Source organism: Phyllostomus discolor, chromosome 1, assembly GCF_004126475.2.
Source record: "Phyllostomus discolor isolate MPI-MPIP mPhyDis1 chromosome 1, mPhyDis1.pri.v3, whole genome shotgun sequence".
NCBI classification, from domain to species: Eukaryota; Metazoa; Chordata; class Mammalia; order Chiroptera; family Phyllostomidae; genus Phyllostomus; species Phyllostomus discolor.
This window is the reverse complement of record NC_040903.2, coordinates 32,013,155-32,032,078: the sequence shown is the minus strand read 5'-3', so window position 1 is coordinate 32,032,078 and position 18,924 is coordinate 32,013,155. Positions and strand designations below refer to the sequence as shown.

Sequence of the window (18,924 nt, the reverse complement as noted above, 5' to 3'; positions counted from 1 at the left end):
CTAACATTTTGGTTGTTATCTTGTAGGTGCTGAACCTTCTTATTTCTTTTTTTGTTGTTGTTCATGTACAGTTGTCTCCATTTCCCCCCACCGCTCCCTCCCACCCCAGCCATCCCTACCTGCCACCCTCGATCCCACCCCCCTGTGGCTTTGTCCATGTGTCCTTTATACATTGAACCTCCCTATTTCTTTCTGACTTGTGAACAAGAAGGTTCAGGGTACAACCTTGATACATGCTGGATGTCCTGGTCCAGCTATTGTCACCTCAAATCCTCCCACTGCTCAGAAAGCCATAAAGTCATCTAGCCAAATACACCTGCTGTAGAGGCGGAACACTGAGGTCTAGAGAAGCAAAGTGCCATGCCCTGTCAGTGACAAACAGGTCTCCTGAGCCCTGGAGTCCTCACCACACCACCAGGAGCCTCGAGAGTACCTACCACTTCCCCAGGGTAAGTCCACTGAAAGTCCACCACCTCATTGTTGAAGACGATGCAGGTGAGTGCAATGGTTTCCCCTGACTTGTACACAGTTTTAGGAGCTTCCAGTTCTAGGTCAAGTTCTGATGTTGCTATTTTGAAAAAGAACAAACAAAAGGACCTAAATATCTGTGGTAGAGTTAGGATCTTAGGAGGTTTGGGGCGTTTGGGTTTTTAGGAAAATCATGAAAAATAACCTGAAAACCACTTTAATCAACGCAAATTTTTTAAAAGCTCAGAAGCCTTGACTTTGAGTTGGCATATATAATCTGGCATGTAGTTATCATACAAAATAACACACACCCATACAAATAATAACAAGAGTAAAAATAAGTTCCAGTTGGACAGAGCACCGCATCCCCAAGCATCCCGGTTCCCTGGGACTGTACTCTTCTGCAGTCACCCTTGCTGGTGTGTTTAGTCGTTTCATCGACCAGCCTCTGCTGACCAGCACTCCTCTGGGCACTCGGCTCCCACCCCGTCCTTCACTCTCCTGTCCTCCTCTGCTCCCCAGCTACTCTCAGTGCTTTTCAAGAGCCCCGCACAGTGCCTGGCATAAAACAGGCCCTTGACAGGAGTTAAATGGCATCCTCTCGCGGCTGCCTTACCTGTGTGCTAAGTGTGCAACCAATCGCTGACATGCACGTGTATTATACTTTCCCATTCTCATTAAACTCTCACATCAAAGGGATGAAGTCTACAACTACGTGCTTTTCTCAAAGTCAAAATCACTTTTCTTTAGTTACTAAAATTAACCTAGGCATCCACCCGCCCCTCCCCCAAGTGTGTTTGTTTTGGGGGTCTCTGTCGTCAGGAATGTGAATAAAACAGTAAGAGGCTTATACAATGAAAAAAATTCCTTATAGTATTTTGAAGTCAGCCAATGAAACACAAAACCTGACAGGGGTAAGAAAGCTTTTACCTTCAGTAAGGCTAAGCTTCATGTTACTATAGCCACAGAGGCCAGCCTAACACTGTATGGGAAGGGTGGGCTCCCAAATCCCCAAGGCAGAATTCAGGATCTCCATCCCCAGGGACTACCAAAAAAAAAAAAAAATACTATATGCATGTAATTATTTTGCCTGTAACTCGATTTTTTTAATTCTTAATATTTTCGTTTTTCAACTACAGTTGACATACAATATTATATTAGTTTCAGGTGTGCAACATAGGCCTGTAACTCTCATTTAAAGAAGGAGGGAGAGGGCGGTTACCTTTTAAAGCATAAATGTTAAACGGAATGGTCTGGAACTTCTTCCCCCTGACGATGGCCTCACAGATGTAAGGCCCGCCCGAGAAGCTGCCGTTGAAGCCCTGTCGGCTGTCGTAGGCGGCGAGCACCACCCCATCCCTGCTGAGCAAGGTCACCGGCGTCTGAGGATCAGTCGTGCGACAAGGAATGATGGCAAAATCATCGTTCTCCACGATGACTAAGTAATCTGTCATTCCTAGAGGTACGAAGGCGACATCGGGGTCTGTGGTTTAAAAGAGAAAGAAAAGCACCTTAAGTATTAACTTCACATATATATACACACATACAAAACTTAGCCCATTGGCATTCATCTTACTAGGTATGAATTTTACTTTACACGTATGTTCAGAAGCTGTCACCCCACTAACATTAGTCATCATAATAGTTAGAAGATGATTTTAAAGTCTGAACAATGCAAAATGCCCTAATTAAAAAAAAAAGCACTGATGATACATAGGAATAGTAATCAAAATTTAGCCAGGAATTGAAATCAAAATTTAAACTACTAAAAAACAAAATATGGGCAATAAAATAATTGACTCTGTTCAAAACTAAAGAACATAGTCAGAAGTTTTTAATTAAGAAATGCTTTTTAAAATGCCTACCCCTACAGTCAGCTCATGGCTAAACCTAGTCCATCAGAGTGGGGGCAGGCAGTGAGGAAGCACCCCACCGCATTCCTCCAACTGCAGGGGTCAGTTCTGAGATCCATCACAACCAAGGCCACGCCCCCAGGGCTGCTTTCAACCAATGACCATGTGGAACTAGGTTCCTTAGGCTGGAGAACTCCAGGGCCTTCCATTGAGGATTAAGACTCATCTGTCCCACCTTCCCTCCCGCCTTCCTTCATTCAGAGTCACACTCACCATGCAAACAACTCCAGCAGCTCCGCGGGATCCCTCCCCATTTTCTCAGATGCGCCTCTCGTTAATAAAGCCCTTGCATGCTTAACCCCACCCTACTCCTACCGTGGCATCTACTTCTCAGAGGACGGAAGATAACATCATTACTAGGAGATTTGCCTCTAAATTTAATAAAAAGAAAAAAAATCCCTTCCAATTCATCAAGAGTAGACACATGTATTAGTGAATTTGAGAAACAGCTTGTTTATTTGTAAACTATTGTAGGGACCTATAAGCAACTCCAAGATGGCGTCTACCTAATTAATTTGTGCCCCCAACACACAGCACAGTGCCTGACACACAACACAGGAAGTGTGCAGCAAACATTTGTGGAACTAGACTGAACTGAACAGAAACGAGCACATCACAGATATTTTTTGTGTGATAGCGATAAAGGAGATGCCACAATAAAGATGATTTCTGAAACTTTAACTACAGTTCCAAAATGTTAACGATGAATTACTTCATGACAACATTACAAATGATCGACTTAATTTTGTGTGTTCGCCTGTATTTTTCTCCAATAAATATTTATTACTGTTATATTATTTTAAATCTCGATGAGAGAATACAGGAGACACAGGATGACAACCAGCCTCGTCCCAGAACCGGTCCGGCTCACCTGGCACATAGATGTAAATGTGACTGCCTTCGATCTCATTTTCTTCTGTCTGCGTGTGGTTGTAATAGCAAGTGTACAATCCCGTGTGAGCCGCCGACGCATTAGCCACTTCTAGCACTTTCACAAAAAGGCCACTGTTGTTCTCCTCATTTCTGATGGTCACATTGGCCTTCTTGTCCTCAGATATGGGGTACAGCCAGGACACTTCACTCTCCCCAAAGCATCTCAGAGAAAAGGATGAATTCAGCTGCACAATCTTTTCATTTTCGTTTGGGAGGATGGAGGGTAATGAAAGCTGGCAGAAAATTAGGCTCGGCCCTGGAAAAGGAAACAGGCTCTGAATAGGATGCAGCCAGAAGGGACGGTTTCACCCAGAGAACCAAGAGAAGCAACAGTAGCCGCTTACACAAACAATGCCCATTTCTACACAAAAATCCGTTAGCCTAGAGGCCCATGAAAGGACCCCCATTATAAGAGCCACCGCATCTGCTGAGAGCAGCAATCGTTTCAAAGGCTTCAATAGCTGCACTAAGTCCCCCAGACTCACCGCCCCCAAACACTCGGGGAGAGGACGTCTGATTCCAATTCCATATTTCAGACTCTCATGTGTGACCACGAAATATCCCAAGATGGTATAGGCTCACGCACATATGGGCTCTTATTGCCAATGCTCCCCACAGAGGCTTCCCTGAGTGAGAGAGGGGAGGGGAACGGGAGCAGGAGACTCGCTGCACCCAGCATGGAGCAGAGCTGTGCTCAGAAACTACCCATCTCTCATTTCTTCCCGCATGCAGGTGTGCCTCCTCTCAAGCGGCTTCCAGAAACCAAAGAGGGACAGTGTGGATTTTCATTCAAAAATAAGAGTAAGTAGAGCCCCAGAGTGGAAAGAGTCTGAGTTTATCTTCGAGCCTGAAATTTCAGTCTAGCTTCCCCTGTCTACAAAACTGATAGAGGATACCTTATGAGTCATGTTGTAATCTTTAAATGAATTTCATTTCAGCTGGTTCTGAGTTTCCCATACATACTTTTTTCTCTCTCATTCACACATACACGTGTATTTTGCTGAACTATTTAAGAGTCACTTGTAGACACTGCGATTCTTATTTAACACATCAACATGTTACCTCCTAAAAACAAGGACATTCTTCTGCATAACTAAAAAACGATGATCACACCCGATAAATGTCACACTAACATAATGTTACTATCTAGTATGTGTGTGCGCATATGTGTATGTATGTGTATGTATATATGTGCGTATATGTATATATACACAAAATCTTTCCCCAGTGGTTCCAGTGTCTCTACTAGCCTTTTTGTTGTTGGATCCAGGGGCTGCTCAAGGATGATATAGTCTTAGTTCCTCAGCCTTTTTGTCTTTCATGATACTGACATTTTTTCATTTAAGAGAGTTGACAATTTTATTTTCACATTGCACAATACAAATGAAAACAGCCTTTTATTCGTCCCACTACTCCTCTCCCAAACTGTTCTTGGGTGGGAAGGGGGAGTGAGCGCTCCCCGTCCTGCTGGTAGAAACCACAGAGGTAATCAATGATCTCCAATCTGTCTCGGAGCCCGAGACCCCACCCATCTTCACCGAGGGCCACTGTAAGCCCTGCAGCTAGTTCAGACAGAAGGGATAAGCACCACTGAGTCACCTACCGCTCTGTCAAAGACATATAATTAGTGGAGTTTGGAACTACTAAAGCACTGATCTCGCTCAGTGCTACAGTATCCACATAGATAAGGCCTGAACGTGCTAACAGGTTTGAGTGAAACCCCTCAGACTAGAAAAACTGCTGGTTTCACAGTGAACATCTGCAATGTATAAATATCTGGATGATAATTAAGAAAAGCCCAATAAATATTTCAACAAATGGCCCCAATGGCATCCTCATGGTGAAGAAGAGTTGGTGAGAATCCCAAGAGTCAAATAGTCTGTTAGATCCTTTACAAAGAATGGCTGGAAAAGGTGGTTCTAAGATTTCCTAGCAATTTAAGCATCTCTCACTGTAGACAGGCATGGCTTACTGTAACGGGGTGCATCTGAGGAACTTGGCCAGTGTTTTAATGGTATTAAGACCAGTGCCTGCACAGAGCCAGGGAGATGGGCGTGACTCGGACCCACGATGTAGCTAGGAGGCAGCTCCTCCCCAGTCACAGCGCCTGCGTAACAGCTTGGAGATGGTTCACCCCACGCCTCAGGGTCACTCCTGCCCAGACTAACTATGGCAGCCCAGAAAGGCAGAAAAATATGGGGGTGTTAACAGGTGTAGCCAATTGTGGGAGGAGTCGAAGATGGGGTTAGGAAGGAGGATGCAGTCTGGGATTTAAACATAAAGGCAGGCGCCCGGTGAGATGGAGACCATGCGGGACCTTGCCGGCCCACTTGGGTCAATAGGGGATGAAAGGACTCTCACAGGCCATCCATGAGGAGGTGCCACATGGTTTCGATTAAGAACTGGCACTCTCGGTGACACAGCTGTGGTGCTGAGAGCCATGGGAGACCTGCCCGGGGGAGCGCGGATTACTGGGAGGCACTGGGAGGAGTGAGTGGCAGACTTCTGTTTGTTTCCTTCTACAGGGCAGTACTGCTGGCTGGCGTGCTCAGACTAGCCCGACTGGGCAGAGTGCTGGGGCAGGACTGTGTGTTCGTGGGCGTACCTTTGTTTCTAAAGGGAGATTTAACGGTAGAATTCCACCATTGTTCTAAGCCTGTATAACTCTTAATTAAATAATTCCGTTCCTTTTTACCGATACAGCAGCAGGCCTCAAGAACCCAGAGTAACAAAAGACACTGGAAAGGGTGGGTGTTTCTCTAACATTACAACAGGTATCATTTCCTTGACGAGAATTCTCCTTTTCTTTTTAAACTTCCTTGAATTTCTCTGACCCACCTCTACTGGAAGCCCATGTCTCAAGAAAAGGAGGAGGGCAGTGAGATGTTCCCTAGCAACATTCCGAACAATATTTCAATACCAGGATTGACATACACTAAAATTGCCCCTGGAGAACATTCTTTTTGAAATAGGAAACAAAGGTTTGTGGTCAGTCTAGATTACGTCCTATAGTTTTCTACTTCTCTTCACTCTGTTGGACTGGTTATGCCCTGGACCCCAGAACATGGAAAACAAGGCTTCCCCCAGGATAACAGACCCCCGAGAAGACTGGGACCCATACCTGCGAGGAGACAGCCTGCGACCAGGAGTGCCAGGTGGGAAGTCCCCATCGCTCTGGAAAACTGCAAAGTGAAAAGTCAAACAGAAACAGTGTTAGCCGATAGAAAGAACCCGTGAGCCTCGCTCTCTTTGTGTTGTGAGCTACGGAAAATGTCAACAGCATCATTTTAGTAAAACAACATCCCAGTGGAAGATTCACAGTTAAAATAATACAATATCTATGAAGAATGAGTCAGACAGCCCGATGGGGCCCAAGTTCATGACAGAAGCCATCTGAAGCCGAATGCCTTTGGACGGCACGCAGTTTTCAAATTCCGAAATGTCTTGTTTATGGTCATGGAATGTGTCCAAGAGAACTGGTCCTTTTACACCATTTCAATTAAGAGCATGAAAAAACAAAGAAGTAAACACGTGTATTTACTCAACTTTCCAAACTCGAGCTGTTTTCACTCAAAATGGATTGTCACTTGCTGTGTTCCACCCACTACGGAAAGGACAGGAAGGTCACATGCTCTACAACCTTTAGAGAAGATGCTCGGCTGGAACGAACATCCTGTTCTCTGAGATCTAGAGTTTTTGGAAGTCCCACTAGCCAACGTCACTTAGAGGGTAATGTCACTTTGTGAACCAGAGGCCCATCCCAGGCTCGGTTCTCCTGGGCCCATCTCAGTTCTCCTGGGACCTACTGCGCTCACTCAAGCCAGACAAGGTGCAGAAAGCCCAGCACATGGGCACGGAAGGGAGACCAGCAAAGGAGGGAAAGGAAATGGGAGAGGAACGTGTGACTAATTGCCTGTGCCTCGGGGGATGCAGTAGAGCACAGGACCGCATTTGATGGAGACCGATGATTCATTTTCACATGAAGATTATAATGGCACCTGCAGATACCAAGTTCAGAATTCTGATTCCCTGCAACAAAATCTGGGGCATGAAGAGAAATGGAGCAAGAGATTGAAACTGAATGTGCATAACACACAAGCTGGGGAAGCGGTGGGCAAGAAGGAAGGAAGGCAAGCAGGGTAACAAATACTGAGGAAGAGAAAAATTAAAGAGGGTCCCGTGTTGCCCTGTGAGAAAATCGCTGATCCAGCCAACTCTCTGAAAAGTCCTTTGCTTGATCTTTGTCTTTTCGTGCATACCCCCGCCCACTTTATCTTGTCTCCCTCTGCTCTTCCCCTATGAAGTCATTGATAAAGGAGTCTTACTGAAGATCCCTTACTGTAAAGGGACTTGCTGGTGTTGGGGGTGCCGAGCACCCACATTTTAACTGAAGCAGCCTGGGCTGCCCTGGGTCCCCCGAGCGGCTGGAAACCCAGCTCTCGCATTCTCGCATTGGAATGACATCATGGGACTGAATCTGGCCCATCACTGACTTTGGAAAAGAAGATGTGTGTGCACAATTCCTGAATTAAACTGCCTAACAAACAAAATTTAAAAAGGAGAAATTCAATGTATGCGCATTTATTCTAGTTATTTGATTTTGATTTGGTGTGTGTGTGTGTGTGTGTGTGTGTGTGGTTGGACAGAATCCAGGAAATAATAGCCTACTTGTTTTTGGTGGTGCCTGTCACAAATTTTTGCTTTAAAGTGACGAGGTAATCTATTTGCAGAAATCAGATTTCTGCTTCATTGACTTCTCCCAGGAAAACGAAGGAGGAAGAAAGATGAGGTGCTGGTAACTGGAAAGAGGATGGGTTAGACAAGGGAAAAATTATTGTTTTCTCCAAGGCAGGAATGAGAAACCAATATTTACTACGCCAAAGTTTTCCCAGGTTGTTAATGATAACCCTGTGACCGATTTAAGTGGCAGTTGAGGCTCAGAGAGGTTTAGCAAATGACCAGAAGTCACACAGCTGGCGACAAAGCCAGGATTCTAACACAAAGTCTGTGCCATGCAAAAGCCATGCTCTCCCCAATCCACCATATGGTCCCTCTCAAGGGAAGGTCAGTGTTTCAGCCTTGTGTTCCCCTCCCCCGCTCCCAACTATTTCCTAATGCAAATCAGGGCCTCGCTTTTTTTTCCTCTCTGCTCACCACAGTGAGAGGAGCACAGCTGCAGCGCTGTGAACCCCACTGCAGTTTGCACAATGATGGCCGGCTGAGGGCACCTCAGGATCCGGGCATGTGCTCCTCCTGGGTGTGGGGTTTCCATTCGGCTGCTGCTGTAATGGGCACAGTGGGCCCCAGAGCCAGGACGGCCAGCCTGAGCTACCTCAATTAGCAGTAAGGGCTGGTGTGTTTGTCCATATATATATCAGCCTCCCACTGATAATCCACTTAGACAACTTCAAAGGAGCCCTCCAGAGCCAGCTTGCTGTCTTGGGTTTTATCGCATTTATATCCTGTATTTCTTTAGCAGGGCTTGCCAACAACGCATCTTTAAAGCATTCTCTGGCTTAAGAGAGGGGTTTGCCGCTTTTACAGGGCAGGCTCTGAGCATCGTTTTGCCCTGGCCCGGCCCCACCAGATTTCCTTCTGTGCATCCAGATACGGTGGACCCGCTGCCAGGTAGGATACTTACTGACATACAAAGTGGGCAATGAAAACAGGGCCTGGGGATAAGCGATAATGATGCCAATACTAAGAAATCAACATGTTTTTGCTTAAGAGATTTCAAGCGCCCTTCTCTGATAAGAGTGGTTCCCTGGCTGGAAACCCAAGCGGATTTAAGTTTCATGTCATTACTCATCAATTTCCTCATGAGTAATAGCAGTGTTCGCCCTGCCGGGAGGTCGCGGAAAACCACCAGAGAGAATGGAGGCTTCCCTGCTCACGGCCCTGCAGCGACAACCTCCCGGAGACTTGCTGTGCCCGTGCTTTTCTACGGCGGGAGTGAAACCCCTCCCCTGGAGCTCACACAGAAATCACATGTGCAAATATGACTCACTGACATTACAAATTCAGAGAAACATGGGAAACATGGCACATGATGAGTCAGCAAGAACAAATCGCTTTGAGAAGAGAAACGATACTTTTCAACCAAAGCTTTTTCTAAAACATTCATAATCATTTCTCTCACGCCAACTACTGGTATACATTGGACCTCGGTCTCAATCCTCTGTAATCACAACTCAGAAACAGTTGCCACAAGTTTGAGAAATGTTCAGTTTCAGGCAAGGACTTGTGATCCTCCCCACAAATGCCCACCCCCCACACACACCTTTCTGTTGTCTTTCTCATTCCTTCCCTTAGAAGATACAATAGAACTCAGCCCTGGCTGATGTTGCTCAGTGGATTGAGTGCCACACTGCAAACCAAAGGGTTGCTGGTTCGAGTCCCAGTCAGGGCACATGCCTGGGTTGCAGGCCAGGTCCCCAGTAGGGAGTACTCAAGAGGCAACCACACAGTGATGTTTCCCTCCCTCTCTTTACCCCACCCTTGCCCTCTCTCTAAAAATAAATAAACCTTTTTTTAAAAAAGAAGATACGATAGAAATCACATTGGACTAGGCTCTACTTCATTCATCTCTCTGGACCTCCATCTCTTCTTCTGTAAGTCAGAGATAATCACACCTGACTTGCTAGCTTGCCTTACTACATTATTGTAAAGATTAAGTTACATGGTTTAATTGCTTTGGAAACTACATCTACTGGTTTTCATATTGACTCTTTTTCCTGCAGACTCCTCAGCTGTTTGCAATGAGAGGGATGCCAAGAGCGGCTACTCCACTTCTTCCTGAGAAAGCCGGGCACCAGAGGCTGTGTGGCGTCCCCTGCATCATCTGCCCAGGGGAGAAGCTGATCTGAGCTCAGTCTCTGCCCAGTGCTGGTGTGGCGATTCAGACCATTTTCAGCTGAACCAATACACAGTCACATAAACAGAGAACTGCACGTGTTTGCAGGCATCATTCTTTCTCTTTCACAGGTTGCCATCTCGTCCTACAAGCACAAGTGAAGAGCCCTTGAGTGTGGCTCGCTAACCCAAGACAACATGCTAAGCCAGAGAGTTCACAGAGCAAGCGATGCAAGGGCCCTGTTTCCAGACGTATGCACGCAGCATTATTCTCACAAAGCCACAGACCAGCTTCCCACTCACCCACTGCACGATGCGCCCACTGTGGAGCCCGTGAAGATTGAGTTCCACCCCACCCTGGCCTGATTAAAGGCCTCAGGAGACGCTCTCACAGTCCCAAAAGCCACTGAGGACTTCAAGATTCAGCTTTCCGAGGTTTAGTTAATTTCAGCTCTCCTAAGTTAATTCTAACTGTGAAAATTACATATCCTGTTTTTCCCCTGTGACAAATGTTCTCCTCAGTCCCATAACTTCAGCCCAGGCGGTCCCAGGGCCTTTCTTCACTGGCGGTAACTTCAGGGAGGGTGTGTTTACCAGCATCCATATCCCAGTACAGCATGTTTTGCTGTTTCGGTCTCCCTGAGCTCCATTAGACATTCCAGCGGTGGGCTGGGGCTGGAGTATTTCTACATTTGATGGGACAATGTGCCTTCACAAACCTTTCTGCTCTCCTGCATCAGATATTTAACCATGGAGACTAATGCGACACTTCCCTTAGAGTGTAACCAAGCTGGTGCGACTCCTAGTGGGACGACCTTGGTGTAGCAGCTTGTAGTACCCTTGAGCTGGGGGTCATCAGGCCTGGGACACTAAGGCTTTCCTCATAAAGGGAAATGAAAATTCTGCTCTGATATGCCAAGAAGTAACAACCAAAGCAGAAAAGAAAGTACACAAAGACCCACAAAATAAAAACTGATCTCCCAACGATTCTTGCAGCTTTATAGAAAAAAATCTTCAGTCATCTTTCACTTGGTCCTACCGGCTGCCCTCCCCCCAAAATGCACGTTTCTGCCACAATTTGCTTAGAATCTCCACCAAGCCCATTCCCTAAAAGAGGCACTGCAGTTCTCGAGTGTGGGCAGCAGATGGCAGTGTTGGTCCAAGGACGTGGGTCCACAGGTTCCTGGGGACACAGATGCCTCCGTAAATTCTGCACTAAAATGTCCCAAAGCTTAACTTAAAATTTCTTCCTTTCTTAGACTGTACTTATAGATTTTGTAGTGATGTCCTTTCAAAGACCGAAGAATGGAAGCAGGAACGGAGGGACTGTTTCTGAATCTCTCCGCGGGGGGGGGGGGGGGGGGGGGGGGCAGGAGAATTCAGGGGTCAGGGGACAGGTACAACCACTATCTCACTGCGAGCAGGGGCAGCCGGGGCCTCGGGAGCCAGGAAACGACACTGCCATCCCAGGCCTCAAAAGTTCAAGAAAAGCCACTCGAGAGAGGCTCAGCGGTTCAGGATTTTGTTTAGCCAACCTTCTTCCCATCTTGGAGTTTCCGCCCACTCAAGGAGGGAGGCCACCTGGGCCCCCGCGCAGCCCAGTCTGTTCGCATATCATTGTCACCCCCCTAATCTTGCCGGGCTGGGCCGTGACAGCCGTACAGCCCCGGAATCGAGGACTGAAAACGACTGTTCCCGTTTACACAATAACGCGGGGTCGTAAAACAAACAGCAACGGGCGCCTACACAGCAGAGAAGTTTGCTAGAGGTTGGAAAACAAAAGTCGGGGACTAGTCCCTCCTACCCACCACGAGCTCAGGGGACCTTCCAGCCTCCGTGGTCCTCCGTTTCTCCCATGTTTAATTATTACGACGCCCCATCCTCACCCCCATGTCCGGGGACCTCGGCTCCCTACCGCCCACCCAGCGCCTCCCAGGCCGACCCAGTGCCTTCGAGGCACCTACTGGAGGCCTCCAGAAGGAGAAAAGGTGACCCGGGATAGTCTTTGGGGGTCCCCTTGGGCTCAGCCCGACTCTCGGACACCGGAGGCTGGCGGAAGGTTGGACCGCACTCTGGGAGCCCGCTAGAGGGCGCAGCAGCTCCGCAAATCTTACCCGCTGGCTTTCCTGCTCCCAAGTCTGCTCAAGCTCCAGGTCCCCGACAGCGCAGCCCTCACCACTGCTCGCCCACCGCGGCTCGCCCGCCGCCTGAGAGGTTCCGTGATAACACTGCCTGGCCACTGCCCCACCACACCCACACGTACGGGGGAAGGGCCGCTCCCACTCCTGCCACCTCCACTTCCTCCACGGCTCGGACACCAGGGGATGGTAGTGACGACCGTCCACTCCGGAGTTCTGCGCCCTAGTCCTCCGCGCTCCACGTCTCAGAGCAGCAGCCGCCGCAGCGCCCCAGGCAAGACGTTTGGCGTTTGCATTGTTTTCAGTTGAGACCCAAGAGGGGGCTGGACTGGGTGGAGGGAGGGGAGCTGGGAGGGGTGTAAAGAGAGGAGCTGGGGGTTTAGGGTTACAGTCGCGCGCCAGCGCCTCCTATGGGCTCCAAAGCCACGCGGCTGCAAGCAGCTGCTCGAGGAGAAGGCCTAGGCGATCAGTCCGACACTGCGCCCCCTCAGCTTCTATGAACCGAGCCTCCCCCAGTAACCTCTTGCTCGACGCTCGCCTTTGCCGCCACTACGAGAGTGCACACTCGCGCCCGCCGACACCTCTCGCTCCGCTTCCGCAGGGAAGGAAAATTGCAATAAGAAGAGAAGAAAGCGCTCCACGAGCGAGGTTTTCTTTATCCCCTCCATTCTACTTCTAACCGATCCCTGGCTCACTGTTCAGTTTTTGAACAAAAGGAAATGCCACTGAGCAAATTCAGCAAAAGAGTAGCACTAGCTGAGCCCAAACTAGAACGCAGTGCGCAAAAGCAGTTTGCCCTCTACCCTGCATCCCGTGCAGGGGGACCAGCTTGCAAGACCTCCCCGCATCGCCCCCGACGGCTGATGCTGCTCGGGGACCCCCGCGAAACCAGATGCGAGGGAGGCTGAGAGCCACACCTTTCGGTCACCGAGCTGGCTTTTAGCTCTTTCCCCAGAATTGCTACTTTTCCATCAGCAAAAAGTAACTCTCGCAGCTCCACAGAGGCCAGATGAGTCCCCCACCCTCCAACCGCTGGGGTTTGCGGGAAGGCGCTGACCACCGAGTCCCCAGGACGCGTCCCAGCACTGCGCGCCGCCCACGGCCGGTCCCCAGGAGAAACAAACCCGGCCCGCCTCGGCGCCAGACGCGTTTGCAGCTGGAAAGCCTACCCCGATGCCCCTCCCCTTTCACCCCTCCCCTGCCCGCGCCCTGGGAGGAAAGCGGACCTGGGGCCGGGAACCGGGAGCTGGGGCTCTGCTTAGGGTCCTTCTCAGCCAATAGACGGCCTGTGCCAAGGCACAGGGTCAGTTATGGGTTCCTTACGGCTATCTCCTCCACTCTCCCCACCCTACCTCCTCCTTCTGCCTCCCCGCTTGCTCTCAGGACTCCCATCCTGGAGTCCAGATACACTTGGGTCAAGCCCAAAGCAAGACTTCAAGAGCCCCGAAGCAAGGACAGACCAGGACGTCAAAGCTAGGCTGGTCCGGCCCTCGCCTGTCGGGGAGCGGGGGAAGGGCCGGCCCCCTTTACCGTGAAGACTGTAGGAAAGAGGAAGCCGAGGGGCTGGAAAAGAGGAAAGGGATGCAAAGCAGCAGCACCACAGACCGGGTGGGTCAGCTTGGGGGCGGGGAGCGCGTGAAAACAGAGCCAACGCGGCAGCGTGTGTGAGCACGCCCCAGCGCTGCTGCTTCTTCCCCTCCTGCGGCCCCTAGGGCTCGCTGGGCTCCGGGGTGTTAGTCCCGGGAGCTGTGTGGATGATTGTCGCGCCCATTTGCCCTGGATGTCTCCTCCTGTTCTAAAAAGCTGCCTAGTTCTGGTGGGGAGCGACCGCGGTGAGGCGGTCCAAAACGTTGAGCAATTAGGCTGTGGAGCCAAAAAGCCATTTCCCACACCGCCCAGCCCCAAGCTTTTCCAGGCAGCCTGGCCAGGCGCGGGGCAGCCCGGACCTGATAAGGGCCATTCTCTCTCCCTCTCCAGCCCGGGTTTGCCTCTCACTCTCAGAGATGAGTGGCAAGTTCTTCCAAACACTCTTTCTGTACATCCTAACGTCTTTGTGGGGCTGGGGGAGCAAAGTGCGGGACGGGCGCTCTGGCTGCGGGGTAGACAGACAGCCGACTGACAGACAGCTCAGAACTTCCTTCCTGGCGGAGAGGCTTGGCCAGGCCATTGGCAGCTCCAGCACACCTGGCCGGGCAGCGGAGACTCCAGGCCCCCTCACTGGGTCACACTCCCTCTCGCTCTGAGCTGGCCGCGACCACCCTTTCCGAACAGAGCTGTTGTTCCCAGTTGTTTCCGAGCCAAGTGAACGTCGCCCGCTCCCCTTGCTCTGCGGGGGGGAATTAATGTCACGTGTAAACGTAAAAGCCGACTTCCACGGGGATAGACGACAGAGAAAGGAGGGACGCAGGCAGACCGCTCCGCAGAGAACAGGGTGCAAGGAGGCCGCTTGGAGAGCGGAATAGAGAGTGGACGCTGGAGAGGATGAAGCAGCGCAGGGCTAATGCAGGCGGCGAGTGCCACGCATTCCCGCGCGGGAAGGGGCGTGGGAGGGAGATCCGGGGCTTCGGCGCCCGGAGGCGGATAGTGAAGATGGTTCGCCTCCCTCTTTCCGTCTTACCTGGAACCAAGTTTCCCCGTTCCAAGTCATCCCTAACCTTCCCACAAAGTTGGGCGCTCTGGCGATCTCTGGTCTTTCCTTCCCGTGGCCCGGAATGGGCAGTAGCAGAGCTCCGGCCTTTGCAAAAAACGGTTCCCGCGAGGAAGGGGGCGCGCAAAGACGGATAGTGGTGGAGACGACAGCGCCGATGAGGGCCCCTTGGAGCGCAGTTCGAAATTCCTCAAATCCCAGTTGCTGGAATGCGAGGCGGCGGCGACTTCTTCACTCGGGGCCAAATGTGTTTGTCGTTACTCCAGACAGCCTGCCAGCCCGCGCGCGCCTCCGTCGCCCCCGCGCTGGGGCGCGCAACCCGAGCGCACTGCGGGGCAGGCGCCCGCTCCCCCTCACACTTCACTGATCCCGCAAACCGCTGGGGAGCTCCCCAGACCCTCTCCCAGTCCGTGCCCTCTCTGCTTGTCTTGCAGCCGCCACGGTTGCGCTGAAATCCGGCCCCTGTTCGCAGCCGGCGCTGCGCCGTCCAGTAATTATGCGCCCTGGGCCGGCGCCGATTGCGCCCAGCGGGCACCCAAGGTCCAGCCTCCTCCAGCCGAGCCCTTCACTCCAATCCTCTCCGCAACCCCTCCCGCGCCCCCCTCGGCGCCCTTCTGTCCCCACCTTCCCCGGTGTTTCAGCCGCGCTCCATGCCACCAGCGGCAACGCTGTCCCGCCAAACCGCGAGTGAGGAATGAAAAATACTCATTAAAAACCTGTCGTCTTCCAGGACCCACTGCCAAAAAGAGGGCAAACACCTCGGCCCCCACTCACAGCATTACTTGGTGCTCGTCCCAGTATACGCTAATTCCACCCCAGCCCCAAAGGAAACCTCAAAAATGTGCGCCTAAACAATTTCTCTGGGAGGCCATAGAGTTGTTAGAAAAACACTGCTTTTAAAAATAGGTCTGGAAAATGTTTTTTTTTAAATCCTTAGACTTTCGAACTCTATGGTTATCTTCCTTCCAACTGAAATTTATTCAAAATAAATTACTTTCTGGACATTCCACTGGAATTCAACTCCAATTTTGTTTTTTCCTCATTGTCAAAGTTTGAGTGAAGTTACTTCACTTCTTCTAGCCCAAAGGGCCTGACAGGGACTGCTCTTAGAAACAAAAAATCATTTTTTTCTTCTCCCTTACCTTCTCCTGTTATGTCAATTCGAAATGAAAATCCTACATGTGTAGTAAAAAGTGTGTCCACGGCCTGCAGTCCTCTCCTGTGGTCCCCTCCTCTGTTTCTCTCCCTCTAGCTCCAACTGAATTGGGCTCAAAAACCGCGTTTTGTAATTGATTCAATGTTATAGTCCATCCTTCTAAAACTAATCATTTGCTCTAAGTAAATAGCTGTCAGGAAATGAAGCCCCACCCCCTTGGCCTCTTCAAAATAAAAGTTTCCAAGAACTCAGTGCTCTCTGACACTCCCAACCTTCAGGCTGTGCCTTCGCTGCTGCTCTTACGCAATCAGGGGGTCCAGCCCCAACCCCCCAGCCTTCGACAACAACTGGGGGGGCGGGGAGAAGCGGACCAGATGGATTGGGGGTGGCGGGAAGGGGAGGCGTTGATGCTTCGCGGAGAAAGATGTTCGTGAAAATACAAACGGCTCATCATTTCCCGACGAGTTTACCTCCTCGTTGGGGGGGATGGTGTTTCCTACTCTGCTACGTTGCTGAGTATCCCCTTGGAAGAAAAACGACACGTAAAACTGTACTAAATGCCCAGAGAGAACAGAAGTCTGGGGTCGAGAAGTGTGCTTTCTGCAGAAATTCCCAGCCCATCTAGAAACTGGGCCCTCAGGAGAGGTCTCCAAGCGGTAGGGTCGTTTGAACCTGAGGTCTTTCAGGAAAAGTGCCCTGTGGCTGCTAATCCTTTAATGAGATTAGACAAACTGTTGAGCCCCATAGGAAGATGGGGGTTGGGGGTGGGGAGGTTTGTTGGTTTGTTTGTTTGTTTGTTTGTTTCGAAAACGAGTTTGAAAGAAAGTGCAAAAATTCAAGGGTCTGTGTAGATTTGGAACGGTCTCCGACAGAACGACCTCTAACGGGTCTTTGTTTTCGGGGTTGGAAGTTTGCCCCGGCTTCTCTCACCTACATTACATGGCTCCGGCTAGGGCGTTGGAGAATCGGCCGCGACGCGCCCGCCACCTCCGCGCTCAGCAGGAGGGTGCACTTTGACCTGACCGGAGCTCCTTCTCTCTCGCCGCGTGGGTGGGACCCTGCCTGCGCCGCAGGGTTGGGACTGCAGCCCCAAACCCTATTCCCAAGGCGCGAGGCGAGACAACGATCCTGCTCGCGGAGGAAAGGGGGCGCTGACGCTCCAGTAACCAGACCTGAGCGCAGTGGGGCTTCCCAACGAGGGCGGGGGAGGGGAGCGCATTAACCTCCTGGCCTGCCCCCAATTTTGAATTCTCTGGAGGGGGGTTGAGGGGCGGGGGTGATCCTTTACCTTCCCCCCCACCACAGTCAGAATTCCCTGGGCCAGGTTAAGACTGGAACGTTGGCCTGCCATCACCTTCTCCTTCCTCAGGAAGGTGGACGCGGGACAGTGGGCAGAGAAGGGTCACAGAGAAGCACTCCAAGGGGTGCTGGGCTTAACTGGGACCGGCTGCCGGGGTGTTAGGCTCGGGAAGACACCCGGGGCTGGGCCAGGGGCCCCACTACCCAGCTCTTCTGCGCTCCCGCCTCTTGTGCATCTTCAGTTCGGGTGACTGCACGGCTCACTATTACTTCCACATGTTCCTCCAGGAAATCATTGAAGGCAAATATATGAACAGCCCCTTGTTCGGAATGCTAACAGGATACCGTAATGCTTGTAGATAACGAACGGGGACTAACGACCCCAATGAAAATTAGAATGCGTAATAATAAGAAAAAGAGAGTACTGGCTTTCAGGCTATTTAAGAAGTTGAGATCTGAGTTTTTATATCAAGTATGCAAAAGGGTAGAAGGCGAGTCCGGGAGCTGCCCACCGAAGGCCTGCTCTGTAGCCGGGACAGTGCCCGCCCTGGCGCACAAGAGTCTCCTGAACTCAGGAACCCCGCGCTCTGGCCCACAAATAGTGACTTCACGGTTCACTCCGGAGGCGCTTATGCCCGAAAAGGAGGCGAGGCGGGGGCTGTCTTCTGGCCCTAACTCCTCGCGAGTTTAAACCAGAGCGAGTGGATGAGCAAGCGAGCACCCGGTTGTCCTTCTGGTAGTAATTACCTGTCTAATTTGAATGATGCCTTTGTTATGATCATTAACAAACATTTGCTAAAGGTTTCCATGTGTGACATTCCAGAAGGTTTAAAGGCCTGGGGAGCTGACTCCTGGGATGGGGCGCCAGTGGGGGGTGGCGCGGGGAAGCAAATGGTTGGGGGAAGATGCCGCCGCGTCTGGGCCGAGCAGAGATGGAGAGAGGTCAACATCTGCCTTCCCTGCAAAATCAAAACAAGCCCAGTGGTCAGGAGCGACCTCGGGCTGGAGACCCACGGAGAGAACCCGCGGTTCCTTCCCTAAAATGAGTCCGGCCCGCAGCCCCCACTCGGCCGCCCCTCCCACTGCTCCGCGCAGTGGGGACCCTGCCGTGCGCTCTCCTCCGCGGCTCCGAGGCCCGGGGAGAGGTCGGGTCTGCTCCCGCCGTCGGCCCGGCGTGGGGGAGGGGGTGGGGCGCTGGGGCCCGGCCCAGCCGCGCTCCTCCGGTGTTGTTCTAAGATGCTTCCAGATTGTTCCCCGGACGCCGGGTGTCCTGGGTGGTCCTGGAGCCGCAGCCGGCAACAAGCGGGGCCTGGCCAACGTGGACTGCGGGGTCTCGTCTTGGTCGGCTTCTGCCCGGGACACCGTGGGGGGCCAGGCTGCCCTGTGCTCCCCGAGGGGTGACCGTCGCCGGCCTGCGCCGCCGTGCGAAGGTCCCCGCCCGCACCCGGATTTTGGTTTTCAACCTCTTGTGTTGTTTCCTTCAGGAATAATCGTGGGGTTAAGAAGCAGCGTCCTCTC

At 51.2% G+C, this 18,924-nt stretch overlaps 1 protein-coding gene across 5 annotated transcripts in view; it reads right to left on the bottom strand.

Moving 5' to 3' along the window:
- The window catches only part of PDGFRA (platelet derived growth factor receptor alpha), a 47,161-nt gene extending 30,892 nt beyond the window's left edge, over positions 1-16,269 (bottom strand). For 2 of the 5 annotated variants that reach the window (XR_004901979.1, XM_036020507.1), the window contains exons 1-5: positions 14,922-15,038; positions 6,436-6,496; positions 3,253-3,570; positions 1,691-1,951; positions 438-568 (exon numbers count right to left, since the gene is read on the bottom strand). Coding sequence is in view for 4 of the 5 variants with exons in the window: in XM_036020507.1 (XP_035876400.1) it covers positions 438-568; positions 1,691-1,951; positions 3,253-3,570; positions 6,436-6,496; positions 14,922-14,951 (801 nt within the window). In the remaining variant the exon portion in view is untranslated. Of the gene's footprint in view, positions 1-437; positions 569-1,690; positions 1,952-3,252; positions 3,571-6,435; positions 6,497-12,429; positions 12,645-13,221; positions 13,351-14,921; positions 15,039-16,093 lie in introns of those variants that run through there. The other 3 variants (XM_028507916.2, XM_036020529.1, XM_036020521.1) reach the window with 3 other exon arrangements.
- Positions 16,270-18,924: the final 2,655 nt, after the last annotated feature.